Source organism: Seriola dumerili, unplaced genomic scaffold (assembly GCF_002260705.1).
Source record: "Seriola dumerili isolate Sdu_G_001 unplaced genomic scaffold, Sdu_1.0 BDQW01000052.1, whole genome shotgun sequence".
Lineage (NCBI taxonomy): Eukaryota > Metazoa > Chordata > Actinopteri > Carangiformes > Carangidae > Seriola > Seriola dumerili.
This window is the reverse complement of record NW_019174307.1, coordinates 4,589,882-4,616,124: the sequence shown is the minus strand read 5'-3', so window position 1 is coordinate 4,616,124 and position 26,243 is coordinate 4,589,882. Positions and strand designations below refer to the sequence as shown.

At 38.7% G+C, this 26,243-nt stretch overlaps 1 protein-coding gene across 1 annotated transcript in view; it reads right to left on the bottom strand.

Moving 5' to 3' along the window:
• Window positions 1-1,608: 1,608 nt before the first annotated feature.
• epb41l5 (erythrocyte membrane protein band 4.1 like 5) overlaps window positions 1,609-26,243 on the bottom strand; it is a 35,000-nt gene continuing 10,365 nt past the window's right edge. Inside the window, exons 8-26 of the mRNA XM_022740677.1 lie at window positions 24,246-24,366; window positions 23,956-24,043; window positions 23,618-23,706; window positions 23,411-23,480; window positions 21,238-21,407; window positions 20,176-20,282; window positions 19,880-19,898; window positions 19,175-19,220; window positions 18,797-18,915; window positions 11,205-11,356; window positions 10,760-10,857; window positions 10,459-10,590; window positions 9,041-9,108; window positions 8,034-8,156; window positions 6,428-6,509; window positions 5,929-6,009; window positions 5,271-5,333; window positions 4,845-4,984; window positions 1,609-4,255 (exon numbers count right to left, since the gene is read on the bottom strand). Of these exons, the coding sequence (XP_022596398.1) occupies window positions 4,186-4,255; window positions 4,845-4,984; window positions 5,271-5,333; window positions 5,929-6,009; window positions 6,428-6,509; window positions 8,034-8,156; window positions 9,041-9,108; window positions 10,459-10,590; window positions 10,760-10,857; window positions 11,205-11,356; window positions 18,797-18,915; window positions 19,175-19,220; window positions 19,880-19,898; window positions 20,176-20,282; window positions 21,238-21,407; window positions 23,411-23,480; window positions 23,618-23,706; window positions 23,956-24,043; window positions 24,246-24,366 (1,838 nt within the window). The 3' untranslated portion in view covers window positions 1,609-4,185. The remainder of the gene's footprint in view (window positions 4,256-4,844; window positions 4,985-5,270; window positions 5,334-5,928; window positions 6,010-6,427; window positions 6,510-8,033; window positions 8,157-9,040; window positions 9,109-10,458; window positions 10,591-10,759; window positions 10,858-11,204; window positions 11,357-18,796; window positions 18,916-19,174; window positions 19,221-19,879; window positions 19,899-20,175; window positions 20,283-21,237; window positions 21,408-23,410; window positions 23,481-23,617; window positions 23,707-23,955; window positions 24,044-24,245; window positions 24,367-26,243) is intronic.

Genomic DNA, 26,243 nt, shown 5'->3' with positions numbered 1-26,243 from the left:
TAAACCAAGAGGACAGTTCAGAAACACCAGCAGAGTCTCTGCTTTCATTTCAGTACTGATTGAAGATTTTATAATGTGATGCAATTCTGAAGGCGCATGTTTTCATTTATTTCATTTTATTTTACTTTATTTGGCAAGAGCCACCCAACTGTGGTCCATATAGGCTTGGAGGGAGGGGATGTTTTGTTCTTGTTGATGAAACAACTGTTCATTCAAAAAAGAAAGAAAGGTGCTTGAGAATGGTGCTGTGAGCATTACTTATCATTTACACACTCTTCTAACACCAATCCACTCCCACAAATAACTCCAGTGTCCCTAATACAGACATCGCTCATATTGGATCTGATTAATAGACTTTCCTGAGCAAACGAGACACTAATCTTCAACCTGGAGATATTAGACTGTGATTTATTGACACAGCAAGTATAATCAGGAGGAAATATTCACTGAAATCCTGTTAAAGTCTGTGATGAGTGTGTGTCAGATAAGATGATAATTCCATATGTTGATAAAAATTAGTCTATCATAGATTGATTTGATGTGATTTATTTATTCACACACATTAAACATTATAAATACACTGTATATAGTTTTTTTATGAAGTGGATGTCCAGGTGAGGTTAGAAACCCAGAGGGCTTATGTTGAATTTAACCTCAATGTGAAAAAAAGAAATTAGATCATACAAAATGATTGTTCAAATTCAAAGGCATAGAGAGTGTTTAAATTCATCCCCAGAGAACCCTAATCTGGAAAGAGCCCACTTTTTAATGCATTAAAACTTCGATGTTAGTGGTACTACACTGAAAACTGTGTATATTATATAAACAGGAGTGTAAATGGTGTTAGAGGAAAATCATCTGTTCAGTTCTCCGCGCACCAGAGGTAAAAATGGTTCTGTGCTGCCATCCTGTGGTGAATTAACCACAACACACAGTAAAAATGGCATCAGCAACATAACGGAACCATAGTTAATTAATGTTATTAGTAACACCTGTGCTTTTCCTACCATAACAAGTCCCAATGTCTGCCAATACAAACATGTGTAAAAGGACTGTGTCTCTTTGCAAGTCTGCACAGTGTTAGTTTACAAGTCACATAACTTATAACTCATATACGTCTGTCACTTTAATAGGACTTGCATTATATATTAAGTTTACTTGAAACATGTTCCATAAATTGCTGGAATGTAAATGAAGGTGAACGATATACAAGGAAAAGTGTGTTTTGTGATTGCAGCTGATGTTATAGATTCTGTTGCACGGAGAGGAAATTCACACCATTCCAACCACCCTGGGTCAGCTGAGTGATAAATTCTTTGTGCAGCCAAAATGGTGCAGGTTGTGGCCACTTGTATTTTAGGGTTTTACCAAAACACAGAGACAGAGAGCTGAACACATGGACTAAAGGAGTGATGAAGAGTTTCATATCAGCCTGTTAGTAATTATCTCAGTAGTTTGTAACTACAAAATGTAACACCTGGGCAACTGGGCCCCGTCAGCACATCATTCATTATCAATGGATAATTTGAAGAACCAGTTTGATTACTTTGTAAATTTCCTTTAATGTCTGTATGACACTAGACAGAACTCTTAATTCACATTGTTTTCTTAGATCTTATTAGTTGTTTTTAAAAGTAGGTTTTTCCTTTATTTTAGTGGATGATGCACTTCAAATAGTAGGATTAAATCACATCCTTTTGAGGGGTGCAATGGCAAAAAATACCACTTTGCTGAGCACTCCATTAGATGACAAATGGTGACTAGTAAATAAACTCAAATTCAGGCTATTGCTTTAAAAAACAATTTTTTAAACAGGCCACTGATACAGATACAAGAGCTTTACTTATAACAGACAGGGCGGCTAAGTAGGAATGCAAAATATGTTGTTTTTCTTAACCTTTGAGTGATCCAGGCTATTGTTTCATAATAGGTTTAACCAGACAAAATCACATCTGGTCCACAGCAGGGTAGAAAATCAGGTTCACATCTTGCTTAAATCAAACTGTGATCACTGATAACCTCCTTTGCAAATAATTTTAACAGTAGCTAAAGAATGAAAATGAATGAAAAACAACTGACTCCTACTGTAGCAAAGCTTTACTGAATCATGATCAAGGTATTCCAGGAAAAAAAAAAAAAGAAAAGTTTATATAAAAATGAAATTGAGATGTCACAACTTGTGTTTTCCCCAGTTTGATCAGTGACACAATTCCTACTTGTTTTGTAATTAGAAAACACCTCAATGCTGAAATTCTCCTTAGTGTGTAGTAACAATACTGCCAACATCATCTTCAAAAAAAAAAATATATATATAAATCTACTTCATATCTACAGCCAGCTGATGCCATTATACTGATAATACATTGTAACTGTATGCTACAACACTTTTGGACAACATGTAATATTTGAGCAATTACAGTGAGTAGTAGCATAAATAACTGTCACTGCTAAGAAGACAATGTAAAACAGTCAGCTTCCCTTCATCAGCATCATACTAAAAAAAAGCTACATAGACATAACTTGAATGAGGGTCCAGACTCAGTGGTTATGATGTATGGGGTAAAAAAAAATGTATGACATCTACAATTCTACCTTTTAGTCAGTGTGATAAAGTTCATTAATAACTCAGACAATGTAGAATTAGGCCTCAATTTCACAGGTACAAAAAGTTTTCCTTCGGTTATAAAGAGTATTAGCAAATGTGGATTCAAGATGAGATGTTGTACAAGTCATATATTTGTACTCCAGCATTCTTGGAATAGACATTTTGAATACATTCATTTACATAAGGCAGGGTAATAGCTACAGCATGTTAATACTTTGAGTCATTGTCTATAAAAGGGTCAAATTAGTGTCTAAAATGAGTTCAATTATCCCGAGTTCAACTTGGACTGACTGTCCATCATGTACTCCAACGATCACAATTAACTTTAAGAGTTTTTGACAGTTTACAAATTAAAATTAATGTGGATAACTAAAAAAAAAATAAAAAAAAATCAGCATATGAAAGCAGTGGTTTCCAGTGAAGCTTATTATTGAATCACATTTTAGACAAAGTGTTCTAATTTTGTTAGTGATGTTTAGTCCCTCTTGACGCTGGTACCAAAATGTGCAGATTTAAAATGTAATGCAAAGGGCAAATAAAAGCATCAAAAATAGACAAAAGTGTAAGAGCAGGATAATAAAAACAAAAGTTGAAAAACCGAAGTTGTCGTCTTAATCATCATCCATTGCAAAGAATTCATTCAAGGTCCAGTGTTGCAAAGATAATCCAGAGTAGTGTTCATATCCAGTGGCTGCAACAGACAAGTTTCACATGTAGTATTGACTGGGTTTAAAAAAGGTTTTGCAGTGTGCTACAAGGACAGTACAGTATCACGTCCACGTGTTTCATCATGTCAAGAGTCCAGGTGCTGTTTATCTCTTAGAATCAACATCTTAAGTTAAGTCTTAAGTTAAGTGTCTTTCTGTCCTTAATTTTTAGACTTGTCTTTTCAGTCCAGTTCCAGTGTAGTTCAGCAGAAAAGCTCAGAGTAGCAGGGATCCAGTGGCTATTCATTGCCAGTGATTTAAAAAACAAAAGGGTGGTGGGAGAGTAGCACTAAAAGAGACAACCTACCATTTATGTCAGAAGCTAATGGTTGATACTTTTATGCAACGTACCTTACAGTCATGAGATGGTGGATTTCTGTGTATGAGCCTCAACTTGACCTCTGTAGCAGACATGACTGTCATTACTTGTTTTCTACAGGAAGTTGGTGCTGGTGGTTAGAGGCTGAGGTTTGGTTGACTGGATGGATTAAATAAATGGCAGGTCACTAACGGTGAAACTCAAACAGCAAATTCACAGGTTACATGTTCTTAAGATGTTAATACTGGAACTAAATGTTTGTTTTACTGGTTTTACAAAAACTAAGTTTGGTGTTGTGAGAAACTGTGCTCACATTCCTATTGCTGATCTGTGTACATTTCCTTCTATCTGTTTGTCAGTGTGGGTGCAATTGAAATTGTGGTGCTAATCAGCTGCCTCTTCCTTCTGGCATTCTTCTTAGCCCACAGTGTTCAGCGCATCCGGCCCGGCTTGCCTGTGAGTGGAAGGGTGAGAGGGTGATGGGATGTGATGGGATGAGGTGGGAAAGCCGTCTGGGAGATGAATGTTGATGGTGGTGGCTCCTCGTTTCTTCATCAGAGCTCAGTGGTCAGGAGACCTCTGGGTTTGGCTCCATCCTCCGAGGCTGGTGGTTGAGCCGCAGTGCTGTGGCACAAAGGAGGGGCAGGATGCTAAGTTACTGGATCAGAGATAAAGACCACTGAACATTGAACACACACTTTCTTGTTGATTAAATATTTGTGAGCATATGGCTCTTGAAAAACATTTTGCTGTATTCATAAAACACAACTATGATGAAGAACAGATGAGATAAAACATCCATCACATGGTAAATTACACAGCTGACATCATTCTCAACATTATTTTGCTCTGTGTCCATGAGAATTTCTTTGCCAACCAGTTTACAGCAAGAAAAACCTGCATTACAACATGTTTCATCAAGGACTCTGCAGTATATATATTAGTGGTTCACAGACAGAAACAACGTTTAAGCCTCAAAGAAAACTCATGATTTCTCAAAGTACCAAAGTCAAGTATGAATTACAAGCGATTTCAGCTAAGTGCAAAGACAGCTACACATCCTAGTCAGTTATGTTTCACTTGTTGCCCATCTGAAGGGCTTTTGCATTGGGAGTCTAGCTGTAGGAAGCATTTTCTTGCTTGGTCAGCACACTACAACGCTGGCTTTAAAAGCAACTTTTAAACGCTTTGCTTCAAATCTCAAGAATTTTACCTGGCGGAGCTGGTGTTACGTGTGCGTGCGAGGTGGGGGAGGGCTGGGGTGAGAGCAGCTCCCCCATCTGCAGGGAGAAGAGGGGCGACCTTAGCAGGGGGGTCGAGGTCGAGCAGGCCGTTAGTAAAGACACCAGGAGGCTGCATTAGAGGGGGATGAGGGAGAAGGAGGGAAGGAAGGTCAGTTTCTACAGAGCCTCTACATCAGCCAAAGTTTACAGCAACTATGCGAGTGCATATGGAAGAAACAATCCTGAGGCTTACATCACCAGTTTTAGGACAATGGACACAAATTAAAATAATTAAATGTACATCATAACTGCCTGAAAGATTTCTCAAAGACCCTGTGGAAAGAAAGGACCAGGCAGAGACAAAAGCAGGAAGACAGTTGAGCAGGAGAAAAGTTTGACAGAGAATGACCACTCACAGCAGTTGTTGGAATGATCCAGCGAGGTGTGATGAGAGGTTTGGGCTGTTGCACTGATGGTAGCTGGAAGACATTTTGATCATATTATGACCATACTGTTATAAGGGTGCGGTGCATTCACTGAAGCAGGTTTATTTCCATGGATAACAGAGAGATTTTTGAATGCAAGTCTACTTTCCATACAAATAAAATCATCATCTTCATTTCCAGTTCAGTTTCTTTCTCCCGCACACACATTCACTCTCTTTCTTTCTTGGTTTAGGTCAGTTTCAGACTATATACTCATAAATACTGTAAACCTTAACCATCACTTACATTGAATTAAATTCCTCCCTATAGAAATAAACATTCACTAAAGTCTGGTAGCGTTGGAAGCAACTGTGGCCAGGGCTGCAGACATGGGTTTAACTTTTCTGAATGAGGGTGAATAAGTGATGTATTGTTAAAGTCCACTCATGTGGTTAGACTGAGTTTGTCTTGAGGTGAAGGTCAGTGGTTAACTCCCTGTAATGACCAGTGTGTCCTTCTTGCTGCTCTTGAGAAAGTCACTGAAGCATTTCCTGCTGCACAGTTGCTTGCAAACTCTCAGAAAATGATTAAATGACAACTCGTTGCAGGAGTTGAAAACTGTTGCACATGCAGTGGTCGTAAGACTTACTGCAGGAGTTGGATCAGTGAAGTCGATCAGGTTGTCAGATAGTGGAGCACTGTTCTGCAGGTCAACCTCCTCCGCTTTAACCTGCAGAATGACACAAACACTCTCAAACACAACATACAAACAACAATGAAACCCATATAAATCCTGGATTAGACAATCAGTTCACATTAGGATCAACGTGACACAAACATCAACAGGAGCCGCACGAGCAGCCTGCGTACATCTTTATTAAAGAGTAACAGCCTCAGGTTAAAGAGTTGTCACAGTTTGTAGGTTTCCTCCATGAGTCACATCAGTACAATAGAATGGACATGTAAAATTTACCTGTACCATCATAATGTGTAATACAGTTAATGTTATGATGCTTGAAAAATTCAATGAAGTCATATTTATTCTGCAGACTAAATATGCACTAATGCACTAAATAACAGCAAACACTTTGTAAATGTGTAAAAGGATTCATGGTGACAAATGTAAATGCAGCACAATAACTAGCTACCTTTGGTGCCATGGTTTCACCAGCAGACTCAGAGGGCATCTTGGGAGCAGAGGGATTTAAATCTTCAGCTAACCTCTCGGCACTGATGAATGGAAGAAGAGAAAAAATGATAAAAGAATAGAGAATTTCAGATTTCTGCTCTACTTCATAGAGAATTCCTCATAGAAACAGACATAATTGTATTTCCTGTTCCTCATCCTTGGTATAATAAACACATTTAACTTTCAATCCATAACAATCCAATAACAATCCATGCACTTTCTTGTTCATATGATTGGAGAAATCCCTAAATTATCTGAGCCAACCACACAGCCCCAACATAATGTTTTCAAATGACTTGTGTTGCTCAACCAACAGTTCAAACCCCCAGGGTAAACAGTATTTAACACAGAAAAGAAAAAAAACCTAAACTTTTTTTTCCCCCATAAATTATAAGCCCAATATCTTTATCTTTATTTATAATCTTTATTTCAGCACTTGCACTTGTCTTACAGGGTCTTGTTTGTTCGAGTGGACATGTGTGTGTTCTTGTCTTCTGTTCCACCATTTGTTCTTATTTTTGTTATAGAAAATGAAGCGACTGAAATGTATTACCTGTATCACCTATATGGCCAAAATTGCTTCATAAAAATACATATGACTAAAAAACCTAAACATTTGAGAAGCTTTAAACGGAAAGTTGAGCATTTTTTCTTGATAAATGCCTTCAAAGATTAACTGATAGTCAAAATTATTGTCGATTAATGGTGATTAATCAGTTTTTAGTTTAAGCAAAACATGAGTCTCCTTTCTCCAGACTGTAGAAGAAAAACAGCCTGAATAGCAGAAGCATTTACTGCATCAATGAGCCTGGAGCCAAAACACCCTTTGTGAATTGTCTGGTCAAGCGTCTGTGTGTGTCTGTATTTTTGTGTCATCCTACTGTAAACACTTTCGAGCAGCGACACCAGCAGTATCCAGGCAGAACTCGAGTCATGTGACCCAACACACTCACACAAACACAAACACAAACACATACACACATGCATTACCCAAACATGCCAACAGATGTCAGCAAAGACTATAAAGAACAAGTAGCATCTTTGTCTCTGATCACTGTGAAATCTGGATTATTTATATTTTATGTTCTATTTGGGTGAAAACAGGCCTATATAATTATCCGTGAGACAACATTATATATTGAGGTTATATACTGAGAAAAAAGCAGATTGGCAATGTAATCTAGGTGCACCCTGGTTTTTACTCTCTAAACTCCGTCTTTACAGCATTACTTATAACTATTTCATGCCCTCCTTTAATTAATCCATGACAAAACTTTGCATTAAACGACAAACTAAAACAAAAATATTGGTGACAATTTTCAATAAGTTTATCATTTGACTTAAAGTTAGATAAAAGAGAAGAGAAAAACAGATCATGTGTGTGTCTCAGTCCTCTCAGAAAGTTACATATTTGCAGCTAGTGTCAAAGACTTCCTCTTTGACTAATCTGTTCTCCCTGTGCCCAAGAGCATTTAAGTGGGTGAAAAAATATAATGTGCTGAGTGCACATGCAAAGTAAAAATTGAACACAAAAGCATTTCATACACACAAGCAAGCACACTGACCTGGCCCCTGCTGATGAGATCAGTGAAGCTGGCTTTAGCAGGTCCCAGGAGTCCTGGGTGTCAGGCCGACTGGTGACAGAAAGAGACGAGTTACTGCCCATTCGCCCGCTACGCACCTTCAACCTGGAGAAACACAGCGCATCTTTTAGTAGTGAATGTTCACATAACGTGCTAACCTGCATGACATATTCAGTATGATTTACAGAGGAATAACATGACTCACAGGACGGGATCAAATTCATCCTATTACACTGAGTAAAATCTCTGCACTATAGTATGCATTATTTTATCTTACTTTAAGCTATATCATAGTTCTGTAAAGAATTTATTTTTATCCACGTTTTTATTACAAGTTAATTAATCTTTAAACATATCAGATTCAGTAAATCCCTTTGTCTTGTTAAACCATATCTTGAGGCCATGCAATCAGGCGACTTTAACTAAATTTGTGACCAACAGATTTTATCAAATCTAATGTGGCTTCTCCTCCAGTTTGAGTCATTTAGTGCCTCTGACACAAGACAGGGACCTGCTTGTCTTATCTGTATGGCCTTGCTTATAGGGATGAGCTGCAGGTGATGTAATGTTGTGAGCTATGCTAATAATCCTCATGAATATTCAAGAGGTTAATCAGCTCCACCAGCAAGGATTGTGATGTGTGATTGGTCGAGACAATGCAATGACAGTTGGTATGACTCAGGAAGATGAAGGAGGAGGAGGGGAAAAGGCCCAGTTTCAAGACAATGAAACACAAGCGACAATGGCTCCTCTCCTGTACATGTTCGCGCTATACTGACAGTGCTGTACTTTAAAGGAGAGGAGATTGTGACAAAAAATGCAATATAATTCTACAAAAATATACACAGTATATTTTGCATAGTTTTAAGAGCGTCAGTTGACTCACTCAAGTTCAGTTTAAAAAAATTTTTTTTTCATTCATTCATTTATCATCATTTTGTAACTATAGATTAGTAAGCTTTGAAAAATGTGTAATTGTGAGGTCATACCTGGCAGAAGCTTCCTGCAAGTTACAGTTTTTATCTCCAACCATTACAGCATGTTCCTCCAAAGAGCCCTACACAGAGGTAAACAGAGAGAGATAAGTGGATGATCAGACAGACAGAGAAAAGTGTTGGGAATAGGGGACTTACACAGGCACACATCGCCAGTCCACTTAATAGCAGAATACCATTACAAGTTCATAACAATGACACATTCCACATTTCTGATAGACAGCAGTGGAGGTGTGATATATCATAGCTGTGATGATTTAATTCTGCCGTGACACTATGTTAGGGCAAGATCAAAAACATGCTGTATCAAAGGGGTTAGGTGTAAAAGCCCTGGATAAGACCTTGTTAAGTTCCATACTCTGTTGTTACACTATAGTTTGAGATACATGAATAAAATAGTCATTATTTCAATTTCTTAAACCAATCAGAGGCATCAAAGGAGGGACAAAGACTTGTACAAAGAGTGATCTTGTTGAAGTCATGTGGACAGGGCTGATGTTATGAGGAATAATAAGCCGCAAGGTTCAATCTGACAAACATTCAATCAAAGACAAGCTCATTAAAAACCATGGAGCACACACAACCAGCACAAGTCCATGGATCAATTTGTGAAGGATTTTTTCTTTGTTATTAAGTCTTTAGGTCTCTATGTGGTATTTCCCCACAGGTCACACACACAGTGCCCTTACTGCCCATACCCCATTGGAAGTTACCATTGGTAACCATGGTCAAGCACAGACCCTCAGAAGACAGAGTCTCCGGTGAATAGTCACAACACCCCTCATGGTCATGATTTACACACATCTTCTCTGCGAAAGATGTAAGTTCCATAGTTGTACACAATGTGATTTAGGTAAATGTGTTTTAATGTTTAGGATTAGGTACCCAATATAATCAACACACATGTATGGATGTGATGTGGTTGCATGAAGAATAACCGTTTTTGGACATGTAGTATGTATGATGGGGGTATAAGGTTAAACATAGTTAACCAGGAGGAAATCCTTCAGTATTTGGTGACATTACACTTGTTAACTTATACTGCTTTTCTCTTTTCTCCTTGATTGATCAGGCTTCAATAAATGCTTCTGCTTATGCCGTCTGGATCTCCTCCTGAACCTCCTTCCATCAACGCACAAGATTTAAATTCATTTCAGTGAAGTCTCACTGTTCATTCATTACACTTGCACACTGAAGTAGAATGTGGAAGCACTAATGTAGATGAAAACAGCAAGGCTGCAGTCATTCCCCAAAGCCTTTTGATATTCAGTAACTTGATATGCTCATTTAGTTTAGCTGACAATGGTTTGAGAATTACCATATGAAGACAAAAGTACTGTAACTGCATTATCTTAAGTGTTTCCTCCTCCTCCTCTCTCTTTTTGTTCATTTTAGTGTAGTGTGTTCCTCACCTTGAGGGCAGCCTCAGCTTGTGCCTTCAGGATGTTACTCTTCAGATCCTCCGGGGTGCGCAGTGGAGTGACAACTGGACTACTGCCTGTACTGCTCAGACCAGACTTCTCTGTGAGCTTCACCACATCCTCCTGTTCCCATGGAAAAAAATGTTTTGTTTAAATACTGAATTAAATTTGATTTGCCTTTAAATAAGCCTGACCTCATCCTATGCAGACTAGAGTGTATCTAGAAGGCAACAAAAGGCTTTTATTATTTAGTGTTGGTTTTAGTAAAAATACTTTATCAACAAACACCCACCTGATTGTTCATGGCCATATTGACATTAACGTTATTTCTTGGAGTAGCAAGAAGTGGGCTGCTCTCCAACTCCAGCTGCTTCAGACGAGCTGCTGCTTCTGAGGACATGCACAGATACATTTGAATGCACACATACAACAACTTTATTTACTTTGAAGTTTCTTCTCTAGAAGTTCTGTTTCATTTACTTATTAACAACATGAACCACAGATAATCATCTCTGGGTTTATTAATGACTGCAGTGCAAATGTATAAACAGTGAGCTTGAGTGGTGGTGCCAGTGTCTCACAATCTGGCACACTGTCACTATATTATCCTGCCATATACATTTACAGGATTAGAGGACGATTTGCCTCGAAAACTAAATTTGAAATATTTTCTTTTTTCTTAGCATAACTGTCATTGTTACACTGATTTAACACTGATAGGTTTTCAAGAGCCTCACCATTGAGGCTGAGCAGATCCTCTGCTGTGACACTGGTAGTGGCATAGGCATTGCTTGGTCCAGCCTCCTCTATAGCTGTCACCATGGGAACAACAGGAGTCCTGAGGACATCATCAATACATGTCTCCATCAGGTCAGCAACCACGGGCACACTAATGAGAAGGGAGAAGAGGAAGATATAAAAGAAGCGGCCGATCAAGATGGGAGTTTAACAACAACTGCACTTCAATATAAACACAAACAATTACAATGGAAGAGATAATGTAAAACTGGAACAGAACAATTCTGATTTATACAGCTTTACAACTTACCTGCAGCATCCATAAGATATGAATGGACTCTGAAAAGATGGCAAAACTGGCCCACGGTGATATATCAGAGGACATTTTAGAATAATACCAATTTCCCATAAACAAACAACAAAATTAGAATAAAACGAATAAAGCCAAAAAAATAATACAGAATTTAGGCTACTGTTTGGAAAAATATATTTGAAAAACAAACATTTGTTGCTTATGTAAAGTAATAAGTAAATCTAAAATAATTACTCCTTGATTACTCCTTGCAAATCATGTAAGCTCATAGGTGCTTCAGTTTGGCAAATACGATCATACATCTACTGTATTACGAATCAATCATCATATCATCAGGAATAACAATAAAGTACAAAGGGAGTTAGAGCACTTTCTACAGGGAAGGTATGGAAGCTGTGTATCCAAAGAGGGAAGCCCTAAAAATAAATTACTCTGCTCAAAACCACATGTCTTCTCAGGAGGTAAAGGAACCGGTTTACAGAAGCAAGATTCAGCCTGTGATAATAAGTAATAGCTTTTGAGGGAAATAATGTGGTGTAATATTCTCAGAACCTGGAGCGTCCTGAAGCAAAACATTTGATACATGGATTTTGGTAGAAGCTCTTCCAGCAGCCTCGTAATTACCTCATATTTCTGTAGCCTGAAGACACAGTGAAAAATGAGCAGTATATATTAGCTGGAGCTAAAGCACCACACATACAAATATATGAAGAAAAGTACAATGCTTTGCCAGACGACTCACAAACCAAATGTATATAAATACTCCCACATGTTAAGTAATCCATGAAGGAAACACAATGGGCAGTGAGGATATACCGAGCCCTCATGTTGACAATTAACACAAACATAAGACAAGAAGGGGAAAAAAAGCACAGACACACATACCAAGGATATACAGTCTCCTCCCAAGCAAACACTAAATAGTAAATAGGTACTCTGTTCAGAGACCTATCATAGTCTTAGGTTACCAGCTAGTTTACTACCTGCCTCCTCTTCTTCAAAAGAAAGCTGCTCTCTTATAGTTTTTTCACAGAAGGTCTGAATGTATTTATACAGGAATCTAAAAAAGAAAAACTTATTTAAAGTAATAAGAAGGCATTAAAAATAAAGGCATGTACAGTCAACAGTGAAACAATGAAAACCTTCTCAAACTATCCAGAGATTTCAAGTATGAAGTTAGCAGCAAATATTTTGTCAAGTTCAATCCCAACAGTAACCTTCTGAATAGATTTCCTTTGTTACTGTGCTTCATAGTCAACAGCAACAATTTATGATCCCACTAGCTTGTGTCTAGCATTTTAAATGTGTGTGTATACCAATAGCCAAGGCTCAACTTAAATGACAGCAAAAGACGATGCAGAATATTAGGACATTTTACGTACTGAACATGAGTGCAAAAGCCCAATAATGCTTCTTTAACAGTAAAGTGGCAAACGGGATCATAGACACATTAAAGATGCTATTTAAAGCTCCATACTCTTCTGTGTCAAGAGTAATCATGTCTTTATTCTCTGAAATGATTTAAAACAGTGTTCAGAAAGATATACATCCTTTGGTCATAGTTATGTTGTAAACATTTAACTAAGTAAAAATATTATTATTATATTATAATCATCTTAATTGGGTGGGACGTGCAGGAAAAAGTTGTACAGTGGTGTAGCTGAGATGTAGGTAAGCACATTCCTTACGTTTATCAACCAAACTCACCATTACCTTGATGGCAGGGTGATTTAATAAAAACCCTCTGAATTGTGCCCTCACCACTGCAGTTGTGTTCACAAAACAGTTACAGTGTACTAAACTATTTCCATTAATTTTCAATATTTTTATGGAATTATGCTTGTTTGATTTCTTGATTTCAGAAGTTGGATGAGAAGGTCACTATCAATCTCATTTCTGAGTCCAGGTTTAGCACTGGAAGCAGAGACAAACAGCTAACTTCCAACAGAAGACAAAGCACAAGAAACAATGTGCAAATTGAACAGAAATTTGAAAGTTTTAGAATGCAGCTTTGCAAATGCGAAGGTAACTCTTTCCCCTCGCTTCAGTTTTTTTTGTGCTAAGCTAAGCTAGCAACCTATTGGACAAATCTCTCTACAGATGAAAACCTTCTTATCCAACCTCCTTTTAAAACAGAGCAGCATATCCATGAAATGTGCAGAACAAATTAAACATAAAAGAGCAAAAATCATATCATATAAAAATCATTTGATGGAAGTCAAACTTAATATTGCAACAGTGCTTGAAGTATTACAAAAACATGAAGCAGAAGACAACTCGTCTAAACCTTCCAGGGACTATGTGACCTATTGTTTCCTTGCAGAGTCAAGAGCGGATCTGAATTCCTCGCCTCACACTGATAGCATCTCACCTGAGATAGCCAGTTTCACTATGAGGTTAGGAGTGAAGGTCAGAAAAAGGAAAGGGGGGAAGGAGAAAAAAAAAGTATTAAGGGTAAGAAAACAGAGAAAGGGGGAGAAAAAAGAAAGTGAAAGGAGGAAAGGGAGATTAACCTTTCAGACTTGTCACCGGAACAAGGATGAAGGAAAAGTGGCAGGAGATGAAGAGATGAACTGAGACACAGTATCAAGTGTGACAGCAAACTTGTGTCAGTCTGTGACAGGTGTTACTAGACTGAATAACTGACAATGAGAGAGGTTTCTGTTGAGGAATATTTCAGTTAATAAGGCACAAGTGCATTCACACCAGGTGTGTTCTTCCATGTGGTACAGTCACTACCACAAATACCAGAAGTTTTTCAAGGGCGAGTCACTGCTGAGCCATTCCCATTTATTAGTGTGCTGTCCAATTCATGTCAGTACAGACGGTGAGACTGTTGTCAGTTGGTCGGATCTGTCCAACTCCTTGTGGGGAGCTTTGATGAGACATGAGCAGGGAGGATGGAGGGAAGAGGAGACCTGAGGAGAACAGTGTGGAGGAAAAAGAGAAGGACAAGGGGAAGAGGACAAACAGGTGGGGGATTTAAGAAATGGGGAGTGAGTGAGGTAAACCAAAGCTGAGACTGAGGAGGGGGACATTCAATGAAAACAGCAAAGAGATTATATGCAGATTAATGAGAGGGAAGGAAGGATAAGACATGAAAAATATATGGAGGAAAGGGGAGCAGAATATAGCAGAAGAGAATTTGCAGCAGGAAGCTGATAACATTAATATGAAAGACAAAGACATTAATTCTTTCTGAAGTGTAATTCATTGCATATGGCTTTATGTACAGGCTAACTATGATCTCTGTCTCTCTCTTAGACCATACAGATGAAACGGTTGTAGACCACTGCGGGGAAAAGTTACAGCAGTGTAAATTGAGTCACCAGTGGCTGGCTTTACAACAGAAGGCACATGAACTGTTTCAACAGCCAATCAGCTCATAGCAAAGTTAGCTTGTCAAGTTAGTTACAAAAGGTCCAATGGAGTTTTGGACGGAAGAAAGAGAGGATCAACTCATTAATTTTTTTGAGGAACACCTGTGTCTGTATGACACAAGCCTTAAAATGTACTTAAACAAGATATACAAACTGCCCTTTGTCACACTGCACAATGTCTGGGTGTTTGCTTCAAAAATTCCGGCCCCCTTTTTTTTTGCTGTTTCATCAATACTATAACTGCAACTGTAGCAAGTAACTCACAGTCACTATTTATATTTTAAGATGCTACTAAGTATCCAGCTACAAAAAAACCCTGAAAAGCAGTGGTTAGAATGGAAGTACAGAGTCGTTGCTATGGAAACGACAGCTGCAGCAGGTTTTCACAAAGTTGCAGATCAGCACGTTCAATTTGTCTGCTCACGAATCTTTGGTCTAAACTCGCCCTCTCGATTTTCTAAAGTTGTGTCAATGCTCAGGGCACTATCTGTTTTCAACTACAGCCTGGAAAGAGAAATCAAGCTGGTGATAATCACAAAAATGTTGTTTTAGTGGACATGAAACAATATGAATAAATAAGGCGTGCATGGTTTTGATAAACTCAGCAGAGTGAGGATACTGAATAAGCCATACAATTGCATCTGCTACATTGTGCACTACAGTGCGCATTTGAGAGTACGGTGACAAGTGTTGTGACATACACACTTGAGTTAAGTGAAGTGGACTGGATGTCTCTGGAGCATCAGTGACCCGGCTTTGCAGCTCTACCGGCTGGGGTTTAATGTCTTATGTCAAATCTGTGTTTATATATTCAGAGCTGGAGGCCCCGAGCCAGAAGGTTTTATTCATGAGGACAGCTCTACTGGGAGCATAAAAGGCAAAGGAGCATACAGTCTCCCATTGCCACTGTAAAACAGTGACGAACTTGATGGTGTTTGACTATATGGACAGCGGATGAACTTCAACTGACCTCATATTTTCCATATAGTCTCTCCTCAGCAATAGAAATTATATATATATTTTTTTTAACTAGCTCCAAAGACTTATCTACTCTCAGTGCTGATAATGTTCCAGAGGAGAGGAATGAGAGGGCAGGAAAAGGCAACAGATTAAGAAAACACTACATGACAGCTATACAGGGAGGCATAAGAAAGCTGTAAGGCATATTAACTTGAATAAGAAAAAATAAAGCACAGCATAGCAGAAAACATGACATTTCCTCAGAGAGAATATTTAAAATTTAAAAATTCTTAAGTTGTTAGAATTTGTTAAGTTTGTTTAATTACGAGTCATTTGATACTGTTATGTACTATTATGGGTTTATCTGTAGTATTTCTACTTGATTCCAAAAATGCAATTCACTCCTACAAAACTCACTGACTTGAACTTTTTTTGTGAATCATTCAATCAATAATGTCAGTGACTCTGACTGTATATATTACATTGTGGATCATATTGTCAGCTTTTTGTTCATTCTATTTTGTGCTTGGTAAAGTTGGATCATGACAGATATACAGAGAGATAGCGGACATTGATTGCTCATGTTGTCAGGAGAACAGCTGAGGGTTAAAGTGCTCCATGCAAAATCAAGACTGAAATTGTACTAAAAGCAAGGGAGAAAGGCGTGGGAGGAGAGAGCGAAGAGCACCAGGGATTAGTCTGAAGTATTAGTGATTTAGCAATCTCTCATTCAAAGCATCCTCCTCATGTCCATGGAGTCCATTGTAAACCGTTTCCATGGGTTGATGGAATAAACAAGAGGTGGTATGAAATCAGAGGTCATCTCAGTCTAACATCTTGTGCTGATAAAATACTTAGTAGCATTTGCGTCAGTGTTGGTAAGACATTTTTCTTATGATTGAAGCATTTTCTGAGGGCTTGACAGCATAACCTCACAGAGAAATGTGGGCCTGTACCCGTTACGTCTTCTGAAAACAGTAGCATCACTGGCAAACTTAATCTTGCTTTAACACACTCATAACGGACACTAACTGGGAAGTAAAAATATCGAGAGCCCTTGCTGCACAACATAAAAAGAGTGTGTTTTAAAGAACACTGCAGACAGAAAAATAAAGAAAATCAAGAAAATTTTTAGGAGTAATCAGTATGTGCAGCCTATAAGATTTACCTTTGAGCAACAAAGTCTAAAAGAGGAGGATACAGTATAATTAGTGTGATACATCATCATGTTGTCTATGCACCAGCCTTTTCCAAGATCATGTCTGTGCACCCTGCTTTTAAAGAGTACTACATAAAAAAATGCCACTGCTCTACAGAAATGACAGGCAATCCTCTTATTACAGCTGACCAGAAATTTACTAGAAGTAGGATCAGCCTTAGCTGTAAATGTGAATGAGCTTTGTTTAAGCAGAGGCCAGAGTGGCCTGGTTAGGACATTAGACTACTTACTTTAAACTGGGAAAAAGCATGTGGGTGAGTAATGTCTTACGGTGTCACCACTGAAAACCTCACATTTTTTGATAAGGCCATAGCATCATCAATATGCTAGCAAAACTTCCACTAATTCTCAAATATTGTTATCATATCTTGTAAACTATTGTAGAGTTTACAACATAAATAAGCATTAAAGAAGAGCGGGTGGTTTACAGGATGCACAGCATGACATTAGATGACTGAAAGAACAGACACCTCTGCACACATCCAATTCCTGACCAGAACAGATTCAGCTGAAATCATCACTTCACAGATTCATGATGCCAAACAAAATCCCCACAAAAATCATCCCATCATTTCCTGCACAGATTAGGTTGGAATTTCATGCTGATCAAAAGTGGACAAACAGAGAAATCAAAGGAGACAATTGCACTGCGGGAGAGAACCTTTCCCAAAGCCAGAATCATGAAGCCCATCACTGCACAGTGTTTGATTGGTTAAAGCCAGAGCAATGGCAAAATTCAGTGCTTGATCGTACCTACCTGGCCTGCCTCCAGACAAGACCAAGTCCTCAGTACATGTTAATACTGGAACACACAGGGGAACATCGCAGGTTTATAACTATAAGGAGGTTGCATACATATTTGTATGCATAAGTACATTTACTTTTCCATTTGCATTCTCACATTCACACACGCACACTCACAAAATATAGCAAAAATATGACAGAACAGAGGAAGCAATGAGCTATGACATACTAAAACAATAAAAAAGGTAATATAGGTGGTACCGAGGAGAAGTGATCCAAGCAACGCACCCTGATTTGTGGACTACGGTGTTTTGCTTCCATATATGCTGAAATGCATATTATGGTAGTGACAAATAAATCTGATTCTGATTGCTCATCTATCCACTGCCTGTCTCTGTTTGCTCTACAGTATCAGTCTGCCTGCTTCTTGTCTAACTGCAGTCCATTTCCCATGAGTTTAACTCTACCATCTGCCTGAATGTATATACTTTTGCTATAATAGTCTTCAGGTGAGTGCTGCATCCACAAAGTCACATACATGCTGACACTCAAGTAACTCTGTTGTATTATACTCGCACAAAACTCATGCTCACAAAACAGAGCAGGAACTTGAAAATAGGGAAATAGAACAGCCATGCATGGAAGGGACATAAAGGCACAAATAGAAAAAAAGAATATGTTCAATTTCTCTGCCTTCCTACCCCCTTCTTTCCTGCCTGCCCTGGTCACAACAAGACAGGGTCAGTGGATAATCCACGTTAAGCCACTATCATGGCCTCAGACCATGAAAAACACACCTAGCTATCCACCTACTTCTTTCAGCACCCAACAGGGATTGGTTAGTCCATGCCAACCTTTCCTAACCTGTTTCTTTTTCCCTCACCGGTCCTGTAAGCTGCCGCTAGCATATGAAAGATAATTGCACTTTTAACGAAATGACTGAACCTGGAACATTCAATTTATCCAGGAACCAACCTCCTTTTTTCTCCTCCAGGACTCCTGGGCAGTGCTTCGATTTCCATTGGTCCACAGGCAGAAGCAGCTGCTGGGGTGACCACAGGCACGCTTGACCAGGCACCTCTACTGGGAGAAACCTGAGGGGGCGAGAGAAAGATGGGAAATATATGGAACAGAGCAAACAAGTAAGGGAGTAGACATGGTAGAGAGGTATTAAGTGTCACTTTCATTGTAATACTTTTGTAAAAGCACTAATATTTTACATTAGCCAACTGTATCTAATGATTTGGTCTTCTATGTGCTGTCTATCTGAGTTCAAAACCAGCTTGAGTCTGTGGTGCTGTTCTTTTGTTTCCCACTATAATGGAGGAGGGATTAAAAAACACAGCCCCTCACCTTGTTGTCTTTGCTGGAGCTGACTCCGTTTCCTGAGGAAAGAACTCTGAGCAAAGAAAGAAATTGAGATTTTATTGAAAAAACTAACAGCACAACTAACAACACCTCAAAAGAATTCTAAACAGCATGAACCACATTTTGGACTATGCAGATGTACAATTTGGATAAATTCATGGTAACACTTTTCCAATTATGTTCTTGTTATTTAGTCTGCCAGGTTATCCACAAGCCAATTCACAAATCCCAATCCTTATTTAAGTCGGCATTGTTACATCCTTTCGTCAGGGTTGTTGCTTCAAAAGTAGCAGCATTTCCAGAGTGTAGGTCTGTTCAATTAGGTGTGATGAAAAGTCAGAGGAATTTTTATCATCGCAATGCTTTGAGTCAGTTGGTCCCATGATAGCTTAAAACTACCACTGACATCATGTCTTTAGCCCACACACATATCCCTTTAACAAAAGGCTACCTCTGCAACATGATTACAGACAAGCCTTATGGGGAAACTGAATGAACGGAGAGAGAGAGAAACAGAGAGAGTGAGTTAGAGAGAGAGAGAAAGTGTGTGTGTGTGTGTATGTGTGTGTGTGTGTGTGTGTAGGTGACCCCGCCCCCAAATTAAAGATGTACAACAGGGGTAGGACAGATTAAGTCATTTAAACAGGTAATGGCACAATCACATAGTTTAGTAAACATCAGTGTACTCACTCCTGTGGATTGAATGGTCCTGTAAAAACACAAACACAGAAGATGTATACGACAATGAATGAACTTGAAACACAGAATGCATGGAAGTGTGATCTTAACATCATGTCAGACATTTCTATTTCTGATATAATGGGTAATGGGACATAGAGTGTGTATATATTTTATGCACACATGAGCTTGCATGTGTACATTTTTTACTATGGGATGGTTAAAGTGCTTTTGTTAACTGTCATGTATATAGTCTGTAAAATCATGTGTGCTGTGCAGGTGTGAGACTACAGGCGTATTGTACTCACCTCTGTTCTGCATGGTTCTTCTTGAGTAACGTCGACTGGGCCTTCTCTCAAAGGAGGCTGACCGCCTTGCTTTGTTGGCCTTGGTTGTCTGATACTCTGTCTTGCCACTGGTAACAAAAACACACACACAAGGACAAAAACTTAATTTACACTTACAATGACTTACACTTACATGGTAACTACTAACGCAGGCCAAAACATTAAATACAAAATTCAACTTTTCTTAGTTATCTTTTTGATAAATCTCATTGTCTCAAAAACAACAGGCGCAGTGATGACCCCCACTGAACTCTGGACCCATCCAGGCGATAACCTTCCTTTAACAACAAACCCTGTAACCTCTGTGTTAAACCAACATTACTGCCAGTGCTTATCCAACTGGGTAATGTTTAAACACACAGAGAGGGGAACTAGCTGGCTACTGCAGTATGTTGACATTGAGTGCCTGGTTTGTACCACTGCAAGTATCTGTGTGTACACATGTGGGGTTTTTTGTATGCACAGAGGAATGATACTGTATGTCACACCAGGATTATCTCTGTTGGTACATTTAAACACAGGGTACAGAAACAAACATGGCTCTTTAAATTTGTGGCACTTAACTGTTCCGCAATTTTCTGTCTTCTTTTATATAAGCAATTTTGAGTCTTGGGAAACCAGTTGGAACCAAGTGATGATTTTGGTGTGTTATATTAATGGGGCTGAATGCTTGTCTAATAATTTTATCATTCATTTTATCTATCATATAATCATTTTAATTTTATGTTTCACATTTGTACTTAATCTAGATAAAAATGAAGATTTTTGTTTTTACACTGACATTAGTTTTTCCAGTTGATTAAAGGAAAAAATTTCATCCATTGTGAATTAATGTAATAACAAAACATGAGAAAAAGAAATCACTGCAAACATTCTTTCCCAACAAAAAACTGTGCTGTTACTTTATTTTGTGAATCTAAAACTTCCAGAAAACTTTAAGCCCTAAAATATCTTGTAAGCCTTGTATACATACAAAAAAGCCATCATTCAAAAGCCTCCCTAACCCTTTGATTACTTGGTTACCTGTATCTGAAGCGTGACCCCATGCGTATGAATCCAGAGCGTGCAGAGTTCTTCTGTACTGGCCCTCTCAGCCTAAAGAAAGCATGGTGCTCCACAGCACACTTCCACAGGTGTTTACAGGCCTTAGGATGGTCCATCCTAAAGACAAAAGTGTGCTCCTGCTCTTTACCCTGTGAAGGATTGGCATGGGGTTAGATTTGGGTCAAGCAGAGAAGAGGGTAAGGTGTCAGTAGAGTAACATGAAAGCATCTAATGTGAGCATCTTCAAATATAATAGAACTTCCAATCATGGCACAGTGTTGTATAATCATCCACACAATTAGCTATAGCAGGTTCAATTCAAAACAAACTGAAAAATCATTAAAATTATTTTAGTCCTAGCCAATATATTTTCCGTAAAAACAAAGCTCATGCACTAGCTCTAACTTGTGGAAAGAGGCTGACGTGAAGAATGAATGGCTGCACTACAGTGTTTGAAGTCTAGATGAAGCTTGCCCAGCACCACAGCCACTTACAAAACTTGCACTGCAGCCATTCCAGTATCACAGTCATATTCTTTACACACTTCTTTGCTTTGTACACACACAAGCTCACAGACATACTGTGCACATAGAAACCAAGTATGATGAACACCAGCAAGAACTTGTTTATTTTCCAAGCACATGTGTCATAAGCGGGCAGCAACTTTTAGGGAACACACGACCTCAAATATCAAAACACACAGAAGACACAAGACAGTAATACTTATGTTTTAAAGGCTAATTTATAGTTTTGTATTTCTCTGTAATGTAGCACAGTGTCAACAATGTTTCTTGTAACATTCTTACTCTAAAAGATTGAGCTGGAGCCAAAAAATTGGCTGGAGCCAATATATATATGTTTGAATAAGTTAATTAATATCATAAACATGCAATAACTAGTCGACTAATGGCTTGAACTAACGGCTACCAGTCGACTAGGAAAATATTTGGTCCCTTCTGTGCATTCTAACTAACCACCTGTTCTCTTTGACAATGGGATGTGATTCACTTCCACCATCCACTGTTAGAAAGCAGACACAATTTACTCTGAAAATATGTGTAACAGTTGTCAATGCAATAACCCTCTCACAGCCAGCCTCTCTCTTTTGGGTTCATCTCTAAAGCTCCTGCTTTGTGTGTGTGACAGACAAGCATCTTGTTAGAGAATTAAAAACTCAAGTACAGTGTACACAGTAAATTCTTGGGGTGACAAGGCTAGCAAACAGTATAACTGTTTAGGACAGAGCTGGGAGGTGAGAACTGTGTGTGTGTGTGTGTGTGTGTGTGTGTGTGTGTGTGTGTGTAGGAGAATGGTGCATACCAGAAATACCAGAGGGGGCAGGCTTCTTTATTAACCTCACTCACAGACCTCCAGCATGGACATAAACAGACTCTCCTCTTATATACACTAGCCTCTGGGTACTACAGTCTTAAGTCTCGTTTCATTTTGTTTTCGTACCAACCTCTTTTAAGGGTCGGGCACTACTTCAAACAAAAGATTTATTTCATTATTTCATTTCTTTTTATTACAAACAGAGCACACTCTGCATGTTTGTACATTGTGTTTCAAGTGATCAAAAAATAACTTGCATGGTCTACTTTTTGTAAAAAATGTGAAAAGTTTATGACGTGAAAATATTGAGATTTATCTTGAAGTGCAAAGTGATATGTTTGTTTGGTTGTTTCAGGTTTGCTTTTGTAAGTAACAGATGATTTGGGGTCAATTAATTTTACCAGCTGTAGTAATTTATAGACTTTAAGCATTTAATATTTACATTTCACAAAGAGTTTAGATAGCATTTATAAAATTCAAACATAAGTTTACTTAGTTTAATACTTTTGCCATGAAACTGTGTTATAATTGGAATCAACTGTTAACACCTTAAACACAAAGTGACTGCATCTGCCGTCCTCTGCAAAGTGTTTGGTTACTCTTTCAGATTCATACACACCCCCACATTTCCATAAAAATTGATAACAATGCTCATAATACAAACTGTAAGTGACAGCAAAGAATTGGTGATACAGTTAAGTGTTATATTCACTTTTATGGCCTTGACTGCAACACGAAAGTGTTGCAACTATAGTCGTTATAAATGTCAGATACCATTCATAGTACTGTATGTATGGTGAACGTATGTGCTCCTGCTCACCTGTTCATCATCCTCCACAACCACAAGAGTCAATTTGCTCTTCTTGAAATCTAGACGAGTGATCTTGGGCCTAAAACAAACAAACAAACACACACACACACACACACACACACGTGCGCACACACACACACACACACAAAATTAAATGTTGTTTCAATAAAGCATTTAAGTAAATATTTCAGTAAATTAGTTCATAACCAAATATACCAGAAGAAGAGTCCGATCTTGGTTTGTCCTTCAAACACCAGAACTCCAGTGGGTGTCAAACCCAGACTGTACTCATTACCATCTCTTGCCTGCAGGGCAGATATGGACAGAAAGCAGGAAGAAGAAAGAAAAGAAGAGACAGCTTTATGACCCAATCACATGTTTATGCTCTTATGCACATTCCTTCCACTTCCTGACTTTTATGTAGGACACTTCCTGTTTTAAAATCTCAGCTATGCTATTGATGTGCAACTCCATGTACGTGCAACTACACATATGTGAAACAAGTAGATTCAGGCTATACAGTGCATGCTTAAGAGAAAGAGTGTGTCAGTTACCTTGACCATATGCATGTCCACCCCATACATTTCTAGCCACTTGGCTTTATTCAGGTAGTTAATCTCAGCTTGGGCTGGTGTCTGACCTCTGAAGGAGAGGAAGGAAAAAATAGAGTAGGTAATAAATGGAAAGAAATGCATCAACAAAAACACATCTGCAGCTCCGAGCAGAGAGGATGATTAAAAAAAAAAAAAAAAAAAAAAAAAAAAAAAAAAAAGAGGAGGGCAGTGTTCCTGGTAACCGTTTCAGACAAAGCCCACACATTATAAAGTAATATTGAAATGCAAACCTGCACTCCTTCCATGTGTTGTATATAGCTAGCTCCACATCTTCCGTTTGGTTTGGGATGAAGCGAAATTCTGACACCAGGTCCAGATTATGTTCTAATGGGTCACAATCACCCAGCTCAGCTGAAAACACACAGACAAACATACTTGTCAATTCCAACCCTGAGCAGAATAGGTGACAATAGGTGATAACGATAGATTTGTTGAGGGACTGTGGTCGTGAACTGCATGAGACTGTACATGTGTACACTGTTCAGTTCAACTGAAGACCAAAAAACATTCAAATAATCCTTTAATGGTCACTGAGACCATGATTTTCCACCCCTGGGAGGGGACCATGAGAAGAGTGCCTAATACTGTGGTGGTAGGTAATGGGAATCCTAATGGACAAAATAACAAACAAACCCTCCCTCCATGTCCCAGCAAAACAAAGTGTTGTGTAGCATCAGGTCAGGGACTTAACTCTCACTGGACAAGAGGTCACAGAGTTAATCAGGTGAAAAAAGGAGACAAAGGGACACTGAGGCAGGAATACAACATAAATCTTCACTGGATAAGAATGAGTATAGTATGTTGAACACAAGACAAAATGAAAAACCTTATCTCTGGTACTGTTGTGTAGAGAAAGTGGACAAAGACTGAAAGTCCTGGGCCTGATTACATTTTGCAATGTTTGGGTAGATAGGAGAATCTAGGATTTGCTGAGAGCTCTTCACAGTTTAGCTAGTCCAGCTGTGAGCAAAGCCTCAACATAAAGATAATATCGTCCTATTCCTGTCCCAATAAATGTCAGTGGATCAACAACATGATTCTGAAAAAAGGAAAATGAAGGGAGAAAGCTCAACTGTGGAAAAGAGAGAAGACAGAAAGGGTACTGGATTAGGGGGCCTCTGAAGAGGATGGAGCACTAATGAGCTGGCATTTACCCCACAGTGACTGTGTGTGTGTACGTGTGTGTGTGTGTCCAAGGGTTTCTACACGCAATCCCATTCCATAAATGTCTCTACTGACCCAATCTTTGTTCCTCTGAAGAACCTCTCTTTATGTGGCTCTTGCAGGTAAATGCAGCATTTAGCACTTCTTAAAAAAATAGCGTAGTTTCAATATTTGGTAGTAGAGGAAGCCCAACTTCTGCTCCATTAGTGCATTTTTAAATGTAACATACTATACATAACCATGGAAAAATCAAGAGCTATCCTTTTCTGAACTTTAAAATTGAAGTTCGATAACCAAATATTGCCAGTAAGCAAGGGAGAATATGCCTTCTGTTACAGAGATATTTGACTGACACAACTTGGGAGAAAATTTGAAGATGCTATGGAATTAACAGAAGTGAGACACAATAGCAGCAGAAATGTAATGAAAGAATTTCAAGGTCCTAGAAAGAGACACAGAGGTATGATTTTAAAAAATGTTGTTGTCCTTGGATTTATGAATATCAAAATATAATTGCCCCTAAAGTCACATAATTTATTATCTGTCTATTTTATAATCATTGCACTGGCAGGAAGAGAAGCCTAAATACAAACCTTCTCCCAACAACATCCCTCAACTTCTCCAGTGGTGAGTCTGAAACAGTTGTCCACATTACTCAGCTGGCTCCTCTCCTTTTAAATCTCTGTAGCTCAGCAGGCGGCGCGGAGCTGCAACGCCAGGTCTCATTCACAATGAATAGCAGCCTATCGCTTTCTAAGAGCCCATCAGCCTGTTAATGCAGAGGAGCAACAGCTCTTTTGAAAGTCTGAGTGTTTCCCCCTCAATGTAGTATGGGAAATTACATCTCAGCTACGTGTGCCTGTTATTTCATTCTCTACCACTCCACCTAAAGCTACACCACTCCTTTGATTTGCAATCTTATTGTAGTGAAGGGGTTTATATGCCTCAGTGACCATGGCAGCAAATGTTGCCAGGAACGTCACTCAAAGCAGATGGTGATTCACAAGGACAGCCATGACTGCTTTGAAAAGATCAAGGAAAATTCCTGTGGAGCAGAGACACAA